General features: G+C 36.8%; 1 protein-coding gene across 2 annotated transcripts in view; it reads left to right on the forward strand.

Annotated features, from left to right (window-relative positions):
* Positions 1 to 1,929: 1,929 nt before the first annotated feature.
* The window catches only part of masp1 (MBL associated serine protease 1), a 41,998-nt gene continuing 25,015 nt past the window's right edge, over positions 1,930 to 18,912 (forward strand). For both annotated transcript variants that reach the window (XM_088913484.1, XM_088913483.1), the window contains exons 1-4: positions 1,930 to 1,995; positions 2,859 to 3,084; positions 14,356 to 14,533; positions 16,152 to 16,283. In XM_088913484.1, coding sequence (XP_088769610.1) covers positions 1,991 to 1,995; positions 2,859 to 3,084; positions 14,356 to 14,533; positions 16,152 to 16,283 — 541 coding nt within the window. In that variant the 5' untranslated portion in view covers positions 1,930 to 1,990. The remainder of the gene's footprint in view (positions 1,996 to 2,858; positions 3,085 to 14,355; positions 14,534 to 16,151; positions 16,284 to 18,912) is intronic.

Genomic DNA, 18,912 nt, shown 5'->3' on the forward strand with positions numbered 1-18,912 from the left:
CAAGAATTGCTGTTGGTCTTAATAAAGAAATGCTGTGGAAATGCAGACAGACATCTTTATATACCTGCCAGTTTGTTCAGCTTAGCTGTAACTAAATGTGGATAGTTTGAGGAAGGAGTAGCACTGCTTTGTGGTCTGTCTTGCTGTCCATGTCCATTTTCAAAGCACTGATTTCCCAGAAGTACATCCTGTGTTTCTAAGGAAATTCCCAGTATAGATGAATCACCATAGATCGATATTTGAATTTACCATTTCTCTTGGAAATTAGTTGAATCACAAACAATTACAGGTTTGTATGTTGCATTAATTATGTCTCATCATCCTTGGTATTTTGCTTTGTAATCAAATCTTGTGAGTCCAAAATTTAACTTGGGCATTATTTTTGGGCATGGCATTTGTCAAGATTTTGAAATTAATCTGGACGTTGACAGTCTGTGTTCACTTACAGTCTCCCAGTGTTTGTTATTTGATGTACTGGTTTGGCATAATTATGGCATTAATTCATTTTGCATAATGCTTTCACCCATACAGTACATAAACTTCAACTCTCGGTTTAAAAGTAACATTTACCCAGCACGGTCACTAGAGGTCGATACATTTCCGTTTGTTTGCTACCACACAGTTTCTTGAAAGCTGTAATTACAGTAGCGGTTCCGTTTGCTTTTATAGAAAGCAAACCACGTTATGTTTATGTTATTGTTTCCGTGTTAATGCATCTGTACGTGTTAGAGTCATTGATATCTCAAATCAGTGATCGTAGAAGCCCGGTCCTCACCTGCTCGTTCTAACAACACAATGGTTTAACGAACAGATTTCTTAACGGCAAAGCGATAACACTATGAATCAGAGCTGGGGTTTCTTACTTTAAAAAAAACCGCATATACGTATTTTCACATACAGTATAAAGAACGGCAGGTACAGTACAACATAGGAAAAGTCTGCTTTCTATGATCTGTTCTGGAACTTGCTTTTTGAAAATCTTCGTACAGTGTACTTTATTTAACTGATTAAATTGAATCCACACCAGAATAAAATATTATTGTATTGTACCTCTTGTTTCATTTCTCTAGGTTGCAATATCAGTGTATAGAAAGTCTCTGTACCACTTGTCGAACTATTACCTCATATACTGTATGGTTGACTATGAAATTGTGTTAATATATTGTACATGTACAATATAATCAATATTATATTACACTGTGACTGTTTTACTGTGACATAAATGTCTGCTAAATAAAGGATAATAAAACAGATTTTGATGATGATTATGATTATTATGGAGAAAGCACTGTAAAATAGGATAGCAAGTGAAGAGATAACCTCTAAATCTATTGTCAGAACAATTTGAAATAAAGCAGCAGACCTCTACAAAGCGTGACATCGTTCTGAGAAGCGTGACGGCGGTAGCCCGAGGATGCTGAGATTGCCACAGGGTGACCGCAGAGGGTACCACACCAGTGTTGTTGAATGTAGTACCAGCAATATAGTAACAATTAAAAACCATGTCCCCTACATGTTTTAGAAGATTAAGTTATACATAAAACGGGATTACTGTACATGAACTGCATTACATTACAAACCTATTGCCTATGCAAAACCGAAAGGTTAATGTACGGTGTGAAGTTTTTTTAAAAATATACTATCCCTAGCAACCTCGATTGCAAACGAAAAATTACGCTAAATCAGCGGGAAATTGCAAATGAAATAATTTGATTTGCAGTGTATTTTAATCAGCGGCAGTCGCTAACTACTGACGATGTTGTTCAAAGACGAATACTGACTAGAAAGTGCGATCTTTTTCCGCGCAGCAGAAAGTGTTTTGTTTTGTTCCCTTTGTTCGTGTCCTGCAGTAAATTGCCGAAGGGTAAACACTGCTAGTATGACGTGAATTAGGAATGCTAGACCATGCTGGGGTCCTGGAGCACAAACACTCTCACACGCCGTTTTACAGTAGGAGACAAGAGTCGCTGGAGCAACAACTGCAGCAATAATGAGGTTAGTATTTTCAGCAGTAAAAAAAAAAGGCAGCGACGTGTTTGCATAAAGAAAGCAACAGGTTTCGAGGGGAAAAAAAGTTTTGGAATTTTGATTACGAGGCGTGCAGTGCGTGCCGTTATTGTTACTGACAAAAGGCAACTGCCTTGGTTTATGTAATGCATTCATGTTTGAAGGTTATTATTGATAGCAGTAGTATACGTCTTTATAAATTGAAATATTTGTGAAAATCATATATTTAGTATCTTAAAACCTGTATAATGTTTTCTTACCAATTAATCAATTAAGAATTGATTTCTTTTTTAACGTGTGCAATTTGCCATCCCCCTACTTCTTTATACCTCGAATCTTACAGTCCCGTTTTTGGAGTTTTTGAGGCAGATGGAATTTGATGAAAGAAAGGATAAAATAGAGTATTTAGTTGTTAGTGATAATTAAAAAAATATATCATGCCGTTTTAATGCATTGCAGGACTTAATTTGTGATCTTATTCCTTTGATTTTGTCTCGACGTCAAATAATACATTCCAAATTATAACGGTTGAAGTAACTGTGAAAATAAAACCTTGTTATGGGACGGACAGCTTTTTCATCTCCAAACCCAAAATTCTTGAATAATGCTTTTAAAGAGTTGTGTTAAAAAGGTTTAGAAAAAGTTTATTTTAATAGACTAATAGGAACTACTAATAGTAAATCAAATTTGGTATCATGCTTAACCAGAATATATTCATAGAAAATTCTGTAAGCCATTATTCACAGGGGCCTACAAAAGAGTTCTTGCTACAGTAACAGGTGTGAATTTGTACTGTAGCTACAACTTCTGTTCTGATTGAAATGTTCCTTCTTTCTTGCACATCTTCACAGAATCCTGATAAGATTTTTCATCCTGTGTCTTCTTGTGAATGGGGGAAGAGGTATTGAATTAACTGGGATGTATGGTATCATCCAGTCTCCCAATTTCCCGGAGTCCTATCCCAAAGATTCTGAGGTTGCATGGAATATATCTGTCCCAGACGGATTTAAAATAAAACTTTATTTTATGCACTTTGACCTGGAACCATCCTACCTCTGTGAATATGACTATGTTAAGGTAAGAAAACAATTAATCTATCTCTGGATGTTTACATCTCTGTCTGTTTTCACCACAATCTATTTTATAATACATTTTCCTCTATTGCAAAATCTTATTGTGAGAGAGCCACATTTATATTAATTAAACAAGCACATACTGTATAAAAATATATTGTACAGAAAACATAATGAATCCAAGCTGTGATAGGTAAATGCCAACTATGTGGCAGTTGAAGAACTATTAGTGTTATTATTTTTCATTCTGAATTTAACTTATCTTCTTAAAAACATGTTGCATACCTCAAGTGAATTATTATTTCATCTTTCATTTACCACCTGTCAGTAAGCAAAGGAAACAATGTTCAGTTGTGTTCTCAATTAAAGTCGGTGAAATCCAAAATGCTGTAAAATGCGATATCTGTCTAGTCATCCATTTTTGATTGAAGTCTCTTCAAGTCTCTGTATTACCTTATGTAATACAGGAAAAATAAAGTCCATCAGCCAGATGATGAAAAATGCTTGTTGGAATTGCTGGAAGTTTGTCTTTAATGGCTCAAAATTAACAACAGACCTCCATCAATGCTACAGATTGATTATATAACATTGCTAATTGTTTAACCATTTTACAAAATTATCTGAATTAAAAAAAAGCAGAGAAATTAGTACATAGCCATAATGGAAAATGTTAAATTTGTAAATCAGAAAGGTAAGCTGAGGTAAAACAAATGGTAATTGGATTGTATTGTGAATCATGACTATTTTAGTGCAGTTAAGTGTTACAAATTCATGAGTGTAATGATTTCAAGAACACCAATGATTCCTCATCTGTAACTTGTCAAGAAAGCCTTCAGCTGGTAGCTAGAGCACTCTGCATTCCTTCAGTTTCCAGATACATAAACACTGAGGTCAAAATCCCTAAATGGGGTTAACAGGGAGCCTCAGTTTGTGTACTTTCTGTAGATCATTTACTGAGGGAAGAGCAGGGACCGTAAATAGATAATGAAATTTGTTTTGATGTATCCCCTCCTGCTGTGCTCGCTTCCCACACCCTCCCAAGGTCAATGTGGTCAATCTTCTCACAAGCAAATACAGCACAGGGTGCAAGCTGTGTTGATTGGTGAACAACTGGTTTTCAACAGACTGCAGAAGTATCGCCCACACCAACCCTTATCAGAGTTGTTTAATGGTTGTTTAAAGGCAAAGGCTTTTGTAAATCCTGGACCTTCCAAATAATGATATGAAGACTGTGACCACCTCAAGATGGCCGGTCAAGGAAGAGTACTATAAATTCAGAGTTTTGGCTCACAGAAGTGGTGATTGTGCTGCACTCTTGAAGAGGTTTAAAAATATTATCCTATTCTGGCAGTTGCCTTCTGTTTACACCAGGATAGGGGAAATAAATACTACATTACCAATACTATAATACTATAAATACTAACCATGAGTTGTGCAGAATCAACAAGACAATGTCAAGAGGGTGGTTACTGGGGAATTATGTTACAGAAGAATAGGAAAAGGCCATGGCTTCTTGATTTCTTCTCTGTTTCAGTTTTGATTGTAAAATGAGGTGGGTACAGAGGGTAATAATCTGAAGTCTTCAATCTATTTAGAGCTCTTCCTTTATAAGTGTGATGCTGTAGTGAAAGCATAATAAAGTCTAAATGCATTAAATCAATATAAAACAATTACATATTTACTACTAGGAGCCTTGTATAAGGATTCATTTTGAAAAAGTAATTAAACCTACAAGGATTTGCATATTTCTTATCTTTGCGTTTGCGTATAGTGGCCATAAGCTGCTTGACCTTATGAATGTTTTGTTTTTAATTGTTTGAGACTTACTGCCCTCTGCTAATTTGCTACTTCAAGTGACAGGAAACATCCAGGAGGTTTAGTTCTCATCTGGTGCTTGCGTTTCAGATGGATACTTTTTTTTTCTTCAACTTAATTTTTAGTGTGGGTGAGACTCATTAAAAAAATCCAACCAAATTGATTTTGCTTACATTCCAAAAGGAAGGCAGATTTTCTCCATGACGTAATCGTTCCTCCGTGACTTTGCAGAGGAACTCTAGCCTCCTTCAGCCTTTGTCTTTGCCATCATCCCACTCTGCCACTCGCCATCTGTACTGTACATCTTTCAAAGCTGTTGATAATGCATGCTAACAAACAGGCTTGTAGAAATAATTTCAAGAAGTCAAGACATTCTGCTCCGGGTTTTCCTGCTACTAGTCTGGAATACAACCAAAGGCAATTTTTTGCCACCTCCTGGGAACATCTGACCGTGTTTGGCTTCTGGGACAGCCTGGACTTAGCCCAAACCACACAGTCCATCCTACGCTTCAAACAAAGGCTTCTACCAGATGGACCACTCAAGAGCACCTATGATTGTGTTTATTTTGCAAATCCGTGGCTGTGAATTTAAATGCATTTAAACCAAGGTCTATAGTGGACTGCAATCATAATTAACTCTGATCATATCCTAGCATCTGCAAAGGAATGGCATACACAGACACGTTACAAAAACAAGGAAAAAAATGTGTACCCAAAGATTACACATGTCCTGTCTAGTGAAAAACAAAATAACAGAATAAATTGGGTGCACACTCTCTCTACTCCAAAGTAATGTATTTATTCATTATTTATTCATTCACTTGTGAGTATCAGCAAACACATGCCTTCACACCTTTAGCTAGACAGAGATCTCATACTGTTAGGCAAGAGATCTTAATTGTTGGTATCCTTGCCAGAGGAAAATCCCTTTTTTTTAAAAGAAAAAAGACAACCATGGAATAAATACATCCATCAGGCCAGGAATACAATTAACAGTTATTTTAGGATGCATACATCATAAGCCACATACTGTATATGCATTGAAAGAACTTAATCTCTTCGGTCTCAAGCAGAGGAGATAAAGCCTTGAAAGACAATATTAGATTACTCCACCAGAGAACATCATGATCAACACTTAAACATAAAGACACAAATGGAAACAAAATCACATTTAGAGCTTAGCACAGGAGGCACTTTTACAAAGTAGGGTTGGCATCTGGAACAGCTACATTGTAGAATCCGATTCCTTGGATAAAATCCTCTCATTTGCAATCTTTCTTATACTTCTTATACTCTCATGAGTTTCTTTTTTCTCATTTGACTCTTGGGGTTATTGACACAACTAAATGTTGACTAAATGCTATTTCTGTAAAAATTTTCTTGACTGGTCTCATTTTACAAATCTGCTGACGGGGATGCCATTGTGTGTAATAATTATCCCTCACGACACTTTGATTAGAAATAAATTAGAATGCCTTGAAGTCTCTAGCATAATTCAATCCAGATCCAATCCCAGCATGAAATGCATATCTTTGAGTAACTGGTTGCAGGGTATGGTGTCAGAGCGAGAAAGGGAAGACTAGAGATTTAAAAATATACCTACTACTTTTAGAAGGCAGATATAGCCAAGGCCTTGGTCCAAGTTATTCATGTTCCTCTTGGGCTTGAGAAATATAGGAAATTTGTCTGAGAAGTGGCTGCAAACACCCTCATGCAGTAGTCCTAGGCCGCAAATGTTTTGTTTTATGAAACTAAAGCCAGTCAATCAAGATCATAATTCTTGTGAAAACAAATGCTGTGCATAGACTACAAGTATAGAAGGAAGTATACAATATACCTATGAAATACAAGCACAGAAAGTATACTGTACATGCAAATACCATACTGTATATATATCCATTATTAGAGAGCTGCTTACAGTTTGTCTGGTGAGGGTTGTAGCCACCCAGAGCCAATTGCAGAAACAAAGGTCAAAAGGAGGAAACCCTAGACAGGAGGCCAGTCCATCATAGGACACAGACACTGAAGAGGACAATTTAGAGATGCCAGTGCGCACAGTCAGTGTGCCTTTGTAAGGTGAGAGGAAACCAACACACAAAGATGGCTGTTTTGGAGGTAAAAGGGGTCCTACCCGGTACTAGATAGGTGTACCTAATAAAGTGGCCACTGGGTGTATATTTAAAAGCCTTAGAATTAAAAGCAAAGGTGGTGGTTATGTTAAAATTGTATAATACACTACTAAGGCCTCATTTAGAATATTGTACATGTTTGGGTCGCCACATTATAAAAAATATTGTGCTGCTCTGAAATCCGTCCAGTGAGGAGCAACCAGAACTTGCACAGCTGCACAAAATCAAACCCAGAATCAAACCCAGGGCACTAAAGGGCTGTGAGGCTACAAAGCTAACAGCCAGGCCACCCTACACCCCCTTTTTTATCTACAATATCAATGTTATCTTTAAAATGTATAAATTGTAGGATGTACAGGCTTGTAATACTTTTATTTCACTTGAGCAGGTACAGTAGCTGCCAAACTGAACTAATTATTACATGACTTTGACAAAGTAAAGACAAGTTTAACCAACAGTTGATGCTTTAAAGTGACTAATTGAAACTTGCTTGAACTTGTGTTCACAGGCACATCTTTCATTCACAGGGTCTTATTCTAACAGAGGCCTGGGTGATGCCTACTGTACGTCTACCCGAATAAGGGCTGTAAAAGAAGTATTTAGCCATAAAAAAGACTTAAATGAGGCAGTTCATAGTTTAGCAGTATCTTGTTAATTCCAGATTTTGGTAAGTGCTGTGACATTTACATGGGTTACATTTAGCCAACATTTCGAATGTGTATAGTCAATACAAACTTTTAAGACATAACTTATTAAATAGGACTAATTACACAATCACAATAACAATGATTTGAAGTCCTAGATTCTTGGCTATTCTGTACATGGACTTTGTCACAGGGACTTCACTTGAAACTATTCTAGATAAGATTAAAAGAGGTCAATAGTTTGAGAATTGCAAGAAACTCTTTTAGAGATTATGTAGAGGGGTATTAATTTTGTAGAGCTGAAATATTCATTTTTGTTTTCTCAAAATAAATCTGTTCTGGTTTAGTCCGAAGATATCTGTGGGTCAGGAGTGTAATTTCACAACAGTGTAAAACTGAATTTTAAATTAGGTTTGGCATGAAAAGATGGTTTGCGACAGGATTCCACAGTCTCATGCATCGTTAGTAATGCTGGTGAAAGAATAATTTGATTGCACTTGTTCAAAGTGTAGAGTTTTTCTGTGAATTCTTTTAAATGTGAGCTCCAATAGCCCTCTTTTAAACTGTAGTGTAACACTGAAAAGCAAAGAGATATATAGAGAACAAAGTTCTAGCTTGCTTAAAAAAACTAAAGTTTACATTTGTAGAAAAAGCTGCAACCTTTAATTTAAAGTTAAGTGGCTAACTGAAACATATGCTCTTTTACTGTATTTTCAGCAGTAAAGTTATTTTTAATTATTTGAGTTATGTACTATTTGTATACTGTATATGTTTTTATAGTTTCTGATTTTTGTGGCTGCAGCTCAACTCTAGTGTTAGTGGTACACTGCCCTGTAGTTTTTCTTTTTTCAACCGAGAAATGTAGGATACGTTTTTTAAATGCTTGAACAAATTGCTAATTCTACGTATTGTAGGAGATTTGCAATGTCATAGGTAATGTAATATCTCAATTCTGACAGGTTTCCTTTTGATTCATGCATACTTTTTCATGTAAATATAAAAAGAAGAAAAGTGATTTCTGAGGAGGCATCCTTTTACTTGTACAAAAGTAGGGCAAGCTTTCTTCTTTCATCAACTAACTAATGTCTTGTTGCTCTCAGAGGCATGGGGTCTATACAAGTGCTCCTACGGTAAAGTTAATAGCATTCATTCCACATGACGAACTGGAGCAGTGGCATATTAATACAAAGCATTCCATCTTATGTGGAGCATATTCATATTCTAATGCCCTTCTAGAGGAGTTGTGTGCACTAATCTAAAACTGCAGCTGTGAAAGACAAAAGAGCACTGACTCAGGCAGGCTGCCAATGTAAAGCTGGTTTGAGGGAGACATAGAAAGTGTCCAGACCCAGGATGCAAAAGGAGATTAGTTGATTTCAAAATGTGCCAGTTTAGCACCTTCACCTGCCCAAAGTGTATGCTGCTATTAATAGAGAAATTACAGACAAATGCAGCCCTCTTTCTTGTGTTATAGTGTGAGAATTTGCAATATTATGTGGAACTTGCAGCACATTAAAAGAACTGAGAATTGCAGTACTGTTGAGTCATTACTGTATCAACTGGCCCATAAAGCAAAAGTTTTTTACACGTATCCCAAAATGCTCCTGATGTTCATGCCTGAAAAAGTAAAATTGTGATACAAAAGATCATTTCAAAGTACCCTTAACAGTAAATGTTCAGCTCTGTTATGTGTTGTAGAGCAGTTACTACCATCCTTGCTCATTTTACAAGTCAGAATGGCTCATTCCCATGAGCAACAATGAAATAATACACAGTGACATAATAATTAAGTGATGAAGGCTGTGATTTAGGTCTTTAATTTTGTGAGAGTCCTAATACATGTACATGCATCTTTGGTTGATGTTGTTAATGTCAGGTACAAAGAGATCATTCTGGCTTTTGTGAAGTATTTTGCCTGCCCTTCATTATGACACATCTAATAATTTCATAGATTTATATGGAGATGTCATCTAAAAATGAATACCTGTTTTTTAATATTTTATTTTTTTCTTTTTAAACATTAAGTCAGTCCATTTAAGCAGTGATGTTAGAAAATGATATGCAGAATCAGTAAGTAATTAACAAAGCTGGAGTCTGTTCAATCTCCTTGACACCCAGGCTGAGGAATTGAATTGAACCATCTGACATTCAGGCACCAAATGGCAGGCAGAGTATTCAGATACAGCACACAATAGTCTGCTCTTTTCACAACAGACAACACTGTCTGAGACAGATAACCATTGTTCTAAGTAGCTCTTGCAAGCACCTCAATGAACCTGAATTAAACAAAAACATTTTGCATTGCTTTTCATGTAATTTCACAGAACCACCAGATGTTATTCAATAAGATTATATAGGAATGTATGCTAGATCACTTTCACATGTTGCCTTGCATTTGTTTTTGTTCAAATCAGTTTTATAACACCATTAACAATGTTTATTTTTCTTTTTAACTTACAATTAAATCCTACTCAATGCCCATAATCTTTTCATTTATTTTATAGTAATTGTCTAAGTTTCCTCTTAGATTAATCAAGCGGTTTGTTCTATTACTGTTGTTCTCATGGGCAAACACTATGAGATGACATTTCAATGTGTAAAAACTATAAGCAGGAGATTCACATTTAGTCACAGGCTCATGCAGAGTATAGGTGGATTAATATATATACAGTATAATATTGTAAGTGGAAGGATGAAGTCAGTTCCTAATCATCCTTTTAAACCATGTTTAGCAGTGATTGAGCTGTTTAACTTATCCTGCACATGCATACTGTATGCACTGGACCTGGTTCACATTACAGACATTTAAATCTCAGTCTTTTCATTTTATGAATTCCTTGGCCATGAAGAATTGATTTAGAATGCTTTCACATATCCTTACTGGATTATGTAAATAATTAAATGTAATAATACAATTAAAAGCATGTGCTACTCTTCATTGGATGCTCTGGCACTTCTCTTTTTATCTTTTTGCTTTGTGTTTGCTTGGAATGAGTGGTTTTTTTGCAAAAACATTAAAAATATATTGCATCAGAGCTTCTTAGCAATTGCATATCGCCATCAGACTGTGCTAAACATACCCAGGGGGTTAGTGACATTTACTGTGTAAACACGCAGCTTGGGAACAAGATAAAATAGTCATCTGCAGTGCATGTGTGAAATCAAACAGCACTTCAGTCAGTTTTTTTAGAGTTCAGCTGTATTAAAAGTGAATTAATCCTCTTTGAGAGCCTTACTACTGGGGAAAGCCAAAGCATATTGCTTGAAACACAGCACATTTAATGGCCACAGATCAGTCTCAGAATGTTTTGTAAGTTACCAATGAAACAGTGGTTTCCCTGTAATTTTTTTTCTGCAGTTTGTCAGTGGTGGAGCAGGAGAATTGCTTAACTGTTAAGCCCACCCAGGCGCATGATTAAAAAATGAATGGGAGCGTACATTTTAAAGCCATCAGCCTGCCAGCAGGCTAGTCAAACTGACTTTATGTTGTTGTTTAAACTTTTCTGTAGCTAATTCGAAATTGAGAAGCCGTATAAAAGATGCCATCCCTCAGGGTATTTGGAGTCCTGCAGCAGCTGAGAATGGCTCTCGTTTCAGGAATGTCTGTACTTATCACTTCAAGGATTTGTTTGTATGCTGAAGGCCTTCAGTTCTACTGGATATGATAAAAAAGTGACCTTAGCATGAGAAGCTCAAAGGTTTTCAAAAGTATTCACTTGCTGCCAATGATATCCCATTTTGCTGAATTTAAAATGACATTAAAGTTAATATTTTTAATCAACTAGCTCAGACTGAATGTTTTTATGGGTAAAAAAACATTAAATGTCAGCTAAAATTACAAGGAAGATCTAAAAGTTATCTAAAACTAAAATATTCTAGTTGCATAAGGGGGTATTCACCCCCTTTGATATACAGTAAGAAATCTAAATTCTGTCCAGTGTGCAAAACTTCTTTGACAAGTCATACTAGTAGTTGAGTGGCCCTCTGTATGCAAGAATGCTGGTTCACATGGTTTAAGAATAAATACATCTGTCTCTATAAGGTTACATTATTTTCTGAAGACCAAGGTGCTCACCAAATGCCTCAGGGATATGGTTGTAGAAAGCACTTTCCTGGAGAAGGTTACATAAAAATGTTAAAAGACATCGGATAGTCGGATAGGATAGTCCTTTGACCCTGGTGACATCAACTATAAAGAAGAGGAACAGATATTGCGTAGATCAGGCTGTTCCTCCTAATTGTACAGCCAGACAAGAAGAAAACTGGCCACCATGAGATAAAAAGTAGGACTGAAGGAGCCACAGCATTCAATGTTTGAAGTAGTAGAAAATGTCCACGAGTCAAAACTGGTCTATATGGGAGACTGGAACACCCATCTCTAGTTTATGGAGTTGGAGTTTACAAGAAAACATTTAAGTGAAACTCTAAAAATGTGGCAAAAAGTTCTGTGGTCAGACAAGACAAAATTCTATCTTTATAAACTAAATGCCAAGTGTTCATCTGTCATAAACCCAACAACACACCTCCTCACTGTGTCAGTACCATCCCTGCTGTCGGGCACAGTGGTGGCAGCATTGCATTATAGTTCTACTTCTCATCAGCAGAGACTAGATTATCAATATGAAGGCAAAAATAGCAAAGCAAAGTAGATGCAAATCTTTGAAGAAAGCATGCTTCAGACTGCTAAAGATCTAAAACTGATGAATTTACACAAGAATGCTGTACTAATGTACTAAAAGAAACCTGATATTCTTATGTGGTCAAGTTGAAGTCCTGACTTGAAACCGATCTGTTTCAGGACTTGAAAATTACTATCAATGATCTCCAACCTATTTAACTTTGCTGGAGCAGGTTTGCGACGATGAATGGGCATAATTTGTATCATTATAGGGAGCAAAGTTGGTAGAGACTTATCCAAAAAGTATCTAGACTGTAATCGTTGTCAAAAGTGCTTCCACCATTTACTGAATTACAGAGGTGAGTATTTATACATTCAACATATTTTTCTTGGCAGTTTTGCCAGACCATTTAACTTCTTTCCCAGAAAAGTGTTCATTTTGATGATTCAAGTTTTAATTAAAAATATTCACTTAGAAAAATTTGTATAATGTTCATAATTTGTAATTGACCAAAATGGGCCAGCAATGTTTGCTATTTAAATTGCATTGTATGTAGGATTAGATTGAAGTATGGGTGTGTCACTTCTGTGGATCGCCTTGATGTCAAAAGTACTGTAAATATAATTTCCTATATTTAAATTCCTCATCTGTCTGCAGTTTCTTTGCTCTCATTTGCTTTTTGACAATCTGGGACTAGAATGGCAACTTTAAAAGCATTTTTTCAATGTGCAACATTTTCTTCACTTTTTATGTCTCAGAATAAAATGCATCAAAAAGAAAAAAAACAGTGTTTATCTGAAATATAAATGTGTATTCTACATTCCCCACCTATTGCTTTGTTGTCATTTCCATAAATTTATATTATCTTCAAGCAAATCAGGAGCAAAGTCTGTTCTAGACCACAGACCTTTGAAAATGTCTTCTGTCAGGGTGGAACGATTTAGAAATAAGCAAATGTCCCTGTCTTTTGCAACACTTTCCAATATCATGGTGGGAGCAGGCACACCATATTACCACATGTGTAAATCATTAACAATTATACTCTAAGCTCACCCAAGAGCTTAACAGGTACAGATATTACTGTGGGGAGCAAGCTGGTCCCCATTCTCCAAACAACACTGATTCAAACCTTGGCTACACCATTAACTGGATATCTCTGATTGACTAATTCAGTTCACAGCTGAGAACTACCAGGTTTGGGTGGGCTTGGGTTAGATAGTGTATCTTCATTTTACTGTGCAACAGCAACCTCTGTGGCTTATCAGGCACAAAAAAAATAAACTTAAATTTTAGTTAAGTATATAAAATCACTAAAGTATAAGTATAAGAGAAATTTCAGCAGTGAAACAAGGACATGAAGCCACTCTTGGTGACTTAAGGGGAATTTATTTAGGACAGAGGAAACAGTTCTGTCTCCAAGGGGTAGAACATCTCTGGAACAGACTTCCCAGTCAGGTGGTTGAAACCCAAACTCTGAGCTTTTTCAAGATCTGGTGTTCAAAATTTAGATTTGTGTATTTACTTAAGTAACACAAAAGCAAGACGTTTGTTTTAAACCTGTTATGTTCTTACTGTATATTATTTAAAGTGCTCACTCAAAGCATGTGTTGACCTCTGTCAATAACTCTCTAGTTAGAGCCTGGGTCAGCTTGTCCAGGAACACCCAAGCATCAGCACACAAACTAGCCAACACCAGGGCAGGGGTTTGAGTAGTTAGCCAAAGTCCTCTTAGCATTCAGCAGCGAGAGATGGGCAAGTCTCCTGTAATGCATTCTGGAGCCTGCAGGGCATCAAATACCTGTAAGTGCAAGTGGGCATGTCAGAGGAGCATGTTTGTGTGCCTCATTCTCTCCTGCGTGCATGTAGAATCACTGTGTGATACCCTAGTCTCCATGTACTCCAGTTCTGTAATAAGATAAAAATGGTCAATTCCAGGTGTATATTAGAAACATGCACGACAGAAATGAAAATAGGTACATGATTAACAAAAATAGAATGTAAGTAATAATTTTAATTATCATGTGTGATAATTGGCCATCTGACCTTTCTTGTCTTCCGTCTCTTTCAGATTGAGGCAGACCAGGGGTTACAGGCTACATTCTGTGGCCGGGAGGACACAGATACAGAACAGACGCCCAGGGAGCAGATTATCATGTCTCACAGAAACAAGCTTAGTGTCACCTTCAGGTCTGACTTCTCCAACGAAGAGCGGTTCACTGGATTCGAGGCCCATTACACTGCAGTTGGTAAGATCTTTGCACCACTACTACAACTGAAACAAGCACTGCAAATTCATATTAGCCCCTCAAAAACACAGCATCCATTTCTACATGTTTTCATTTTCTACTTCTGAGTTTTCTGAATTAAAAACACAAGAAGAAGAAGGGTCAGTACAAATGACAGGAGGTCATTCGGTCCAAATTGCTCATTTGCTTTTAATAACTAATTGTTTGAGAATGTATAGTACGGTTATTTAATTTTAAATAGCAAGCCGTACAATTGTTCTGTGGAGATAGCAAAATAGTGAGTTCAAGCCATTTAATCAATTCCTCATTGCTTGGTATTTGACTTGAATTAAAATTGACAAGTAAAAGTGGAATAAGAGTCTGTGTGAAAATCCATTTAAAACAGGTTTTGAACTAACTCAAGAAACGGAAAGGATATGCCAGGCCCTGGTTGCGTGAGTGAAGGCTTGTCTCTGACAATCAGAAGAATTTTCAAAGGGTTTCCACTGTAGCCCAGTACTGTCTCATCTGTCTTATCATCTCATAAATCATAATCCACTGCAATGCTGTGGCTACAGCACAGAAGGAAATAACCTGAGCATCAGCAGAATCACTGTAGGTTCAAGTCGGCAGGAACATGATCATTTGGGGCCATTCAGGATTAACATTGACTGATGAGAGAAAGTATTGCCTTCCTCTGTGGACCGGGCAAGAATGTCTGAGAGAAAGGTGAATGTTTTATTTAGTATTTAATGCAGTTTTGCCCTTGACAGAGCTGAAAGAAGACACAATACTGTATGTGTGAAGACATCATAGTACGCAATGTAATAGTATCCTGTTCGAGCCAGCAGGATAGGGTGGAACCTTCTTCAACACTAAAACATCTTTGGTGCAGTTTGAGGGCAACCTCAAAGTTTTTCCATTCCTGTCTTCCCATCTGGAAGTATGTTTTCCATGAGGTCAACACAAGACCAGTGCAGGCATTACAAGATGGGGAAAACATTGCTGAGGTCTTGGCACGGCCAGGTTTGGTCCTGATCTGAGTCTCAACCAAACATCTGCAGGACCAAGTCATCAGTCCCATCAACAGGAGACAGCTGTGACCAGTCAGCCTTCTTCAGCTGCCTGCAGCTGTACCGGAAGAGTGGCAGAACATCCCACAGCTGAGCAGGCAATGTCAATACTGCCAAAATTGTCTTAGTGCTCAGGAAGTGTATACCCAGCACTGACTTTTCAGTGTTTTCATTTTGAAATGTGCATCCTGTTACTGAAAATGTATCATGATTGTTTGATTTAAAATATGTATATCTATGTTTAAAAAGTTTGATTAAAACCAGCAGACCTAAGAGTACATTTCTTGTACATCTGCATAGTTTGCATTGAGAACTTTCACTAAATTAGAGTCTATTTTTTCTGAAGATAGATAGTTTTTTTGTTCTACGTTTCCTCTTTTGAAAGTGTCTTACAGTATGACACTTTAATTTCAAAGTGGGGATCACTATGAAGAGGCATCACGCTAAGTAAAAGCTGATAAGCTTGATACACTTTTGTACATTGCCAGTGTGAATAATCCTTTGAGTTTCATAGTATGTGAACACTCAGCTGTCCTTCTTTCACATCTGTGATTTCTTTCTTGTAGATGTGGATGAATGTAAAGACAGAAATGATGAAGAACTGGTTTGTGACCACTACTGCCATAACTACATTGGTGGATACTATTGCTCTTGTAGGTTTGGTTACATTCTGCATTCAGACAACAGGACCTGTAGAGGTAATGCAATAAAATTATTAAATATTTCCAGTTTGATGACCATTTCTCTTATCCCTTCAACTCTAATTCAGGAGACATCTACATTTTGTGTGATATAATATTCCATGGTGCCCTAAGCCGGTGTGTTATAGTAATTCTCTTATCCCTGAACAACAGCATGATTCACAGTTTCAGAGGTAAAAGTCCAAGCACAAATTACCTAATTATATGTCCAGCTTTCTCCCTAGCAGTTGTATTTGCCAGCCTTCTTTCCTAATCATTGCATGCATTTAAACATCTATTTATTGCATAGGCCATGTGTAGGAAAATCCTCTAAGAAGGAAAGCTTTGAAAAGTGTTGATTATGTATGGTCAAACTATAAACCATTTACAATCACATTACGATTTTTAGGTTCTGTGTTATTTTCTAGTTTCCAGTAATGCCAACAGTTCCATTCAAAATTTCTATAGGGCCACTTGCCAGCAACTTGTTTTTTGTATGTTTTTCATAATGTGAGGCATTTTAGACCCCACGTAATTTCCAGTATGAGCTCCATTGTGCCAGTGTTGATTAAATAAAGACATGTAGTCTATTCAGAGGCACTTTCTAAAGAAAAATTGCTTTTGACTTTGGGCTGTACTGAAGGCAGCTTATGATTCAACACCCACAGAGAAATGGAATAATTCCCTCAACAGGAAGCCTGGAAAATGTGGAATTTACCATCTTGGAGGGAACTTGGAAACCCACTGAAAGTATAGTTTTGAATCAGTCTCCTTGAAATTTAAAACTTTTCCAAGCCTTGCTGTGGAGGGAATTATCCCAGGGTCTGATCAGAACTCGAGAAATGGCAGTCCACTCCGAAACTGCAAAACAGTGTCACATACTGTAGATCTTACAGCTGGCAATAATTCAATACTTTAAGAATGAAGAACATGCACACTATCACTGCAGCCTATATTATGAATAATATAATGTAGTAAAAGAGAGGAAGAGATTTGGACTGTCTTGCTTTTTTGGTAGTTTAGTAGCTAAGCAAATCTAAAATTGTTTCCAGCCCAGAGTTTAGGACTCATTACACCTGACTGGGAAACCTGATTCCAGATACTTGTAACCTTCTGTGTAAAGTAGGTTAATACCACAAATGAAAGGTGGATAAAGAGTATTCTGAGCTATCAATCCTGTTGAAATTGATTCCCCCAGAATCCCTTCAAGTAATGAATGACTGGATGGGATCCTAGGATCAATGAGCTACTAGTAAGCAAATAGTCATGATGGGTCAAAGAACCTTCTTTGATTTAACTTCTTAGATACAGTACATGTGTACTTATGATGTGGTCCCACATGCGCAGCAGATTTAAAATAGTTATCTGATATACAAACAGTATAAAATAAATAGCGTGGTGTTTTCACAAGCACAAAACCTCACCATATGACATAAGTGGGAACCCCCTATTTACCCCACTAACTGTAGACAATATGTTGAAATGAAAAGCAGTTAAGTAGCAGATGGATGAAGAAAAATTAAAACTGACTTTTTTTCCTGAGTTCAGGAGGCAAGACTGAAAAATAAATGGCAGAGCACTTTATTCTGCTCAAACAAAAAAAAACTCACAATCTTTACTGTATTTTACTCAAAATAAATTTGATATTTGCTACTAATATTTGATCTGAGAAGAATAAGACATCTACATTAAACAATAATAATGATTTATTCATTTGGCTGATGTTTTCTTCCAAAGTAACTTCCAGTCACATCTGATTGGGATAATAATGATTAATATTATTATTTAACATTTTTAAAATACTTCAAATTTATGTTTTCATTCCTTAGAAAATAAAGCAAAAAATATTAGGCATCTATATTCTCATTTGGTCGCTACAAACTACAAAAAATGATCCAGTAACTTACTGGAGTCCCTTCATTAAAATTTAGTTTAGTTGGCTGACTGCTCCAGGAGCAAAGATTGGATTAGTCATTTGTCTTCCCTGCTAAAGCACCTCCGGAGACTTGCTGGGCTCCTGCAGGTTTGCAGTAATGCCTAAAAGAAGCACTACACTTCCAGTCAGTGCTGCCTCTCCTGTAAGGTTCTGGCGATCTTGCAATCTTTCAAACAGGGTCTCTGGAGGTGGGTACATTGCAGGAACATGCCCATTTGTCTCAGTCTCTCTTGAAAGGGTACTGAAGGGGTTTTTCAAAATTATTTCAGAATGGGGGGTGGATTAATGATAAACATATTGATGCTCATAAGAAAAAAACAAACTTACTGTTGTGTTAATATCACAGCTGCCCAATAGATGGGATACTGCTGCCTGCTCCTTCTCTTCAACTCTTCTGAATGAGCAGGTTTTGATGAGACATGCATAACCCAATCCAGCAGGTTTTATAGGTCACCTCTAAGTCACAATTTCCATACAAATCAATCGGTTTATATGGAACAATTCCAAATCAGCTAAGCTGTCTTTGTTAAATTAAGTCATTGAGAAATCATGTATGACTAAAATCAGAGCCATGGATGTCATCCTTAAATCTGGAGGGCAATGGTATCTTCTGGCATTTGTGCCACCCAAACTCTCAGTTGCACAGCTGGTTTCATTAATTAACCTTAATTGTTAATACTTCTTATCAAGCTTGTAGGTGTTTTATAGGTA

Source organism: Atractosteus spatula, chromosome 4, assembly GCF_055471065.1.
Source record: "Atractosteus spatula isolate fAtrSpa1 chromosome 4, fAtrSpa1.hap1, whole genome shotgun sequence".
NCBI lineage: Eukaryota > Metazoa > Chordata > Actinopteri > Semionotiformes > Lepisosteidae > Atractosteus > Atractosteus spatula.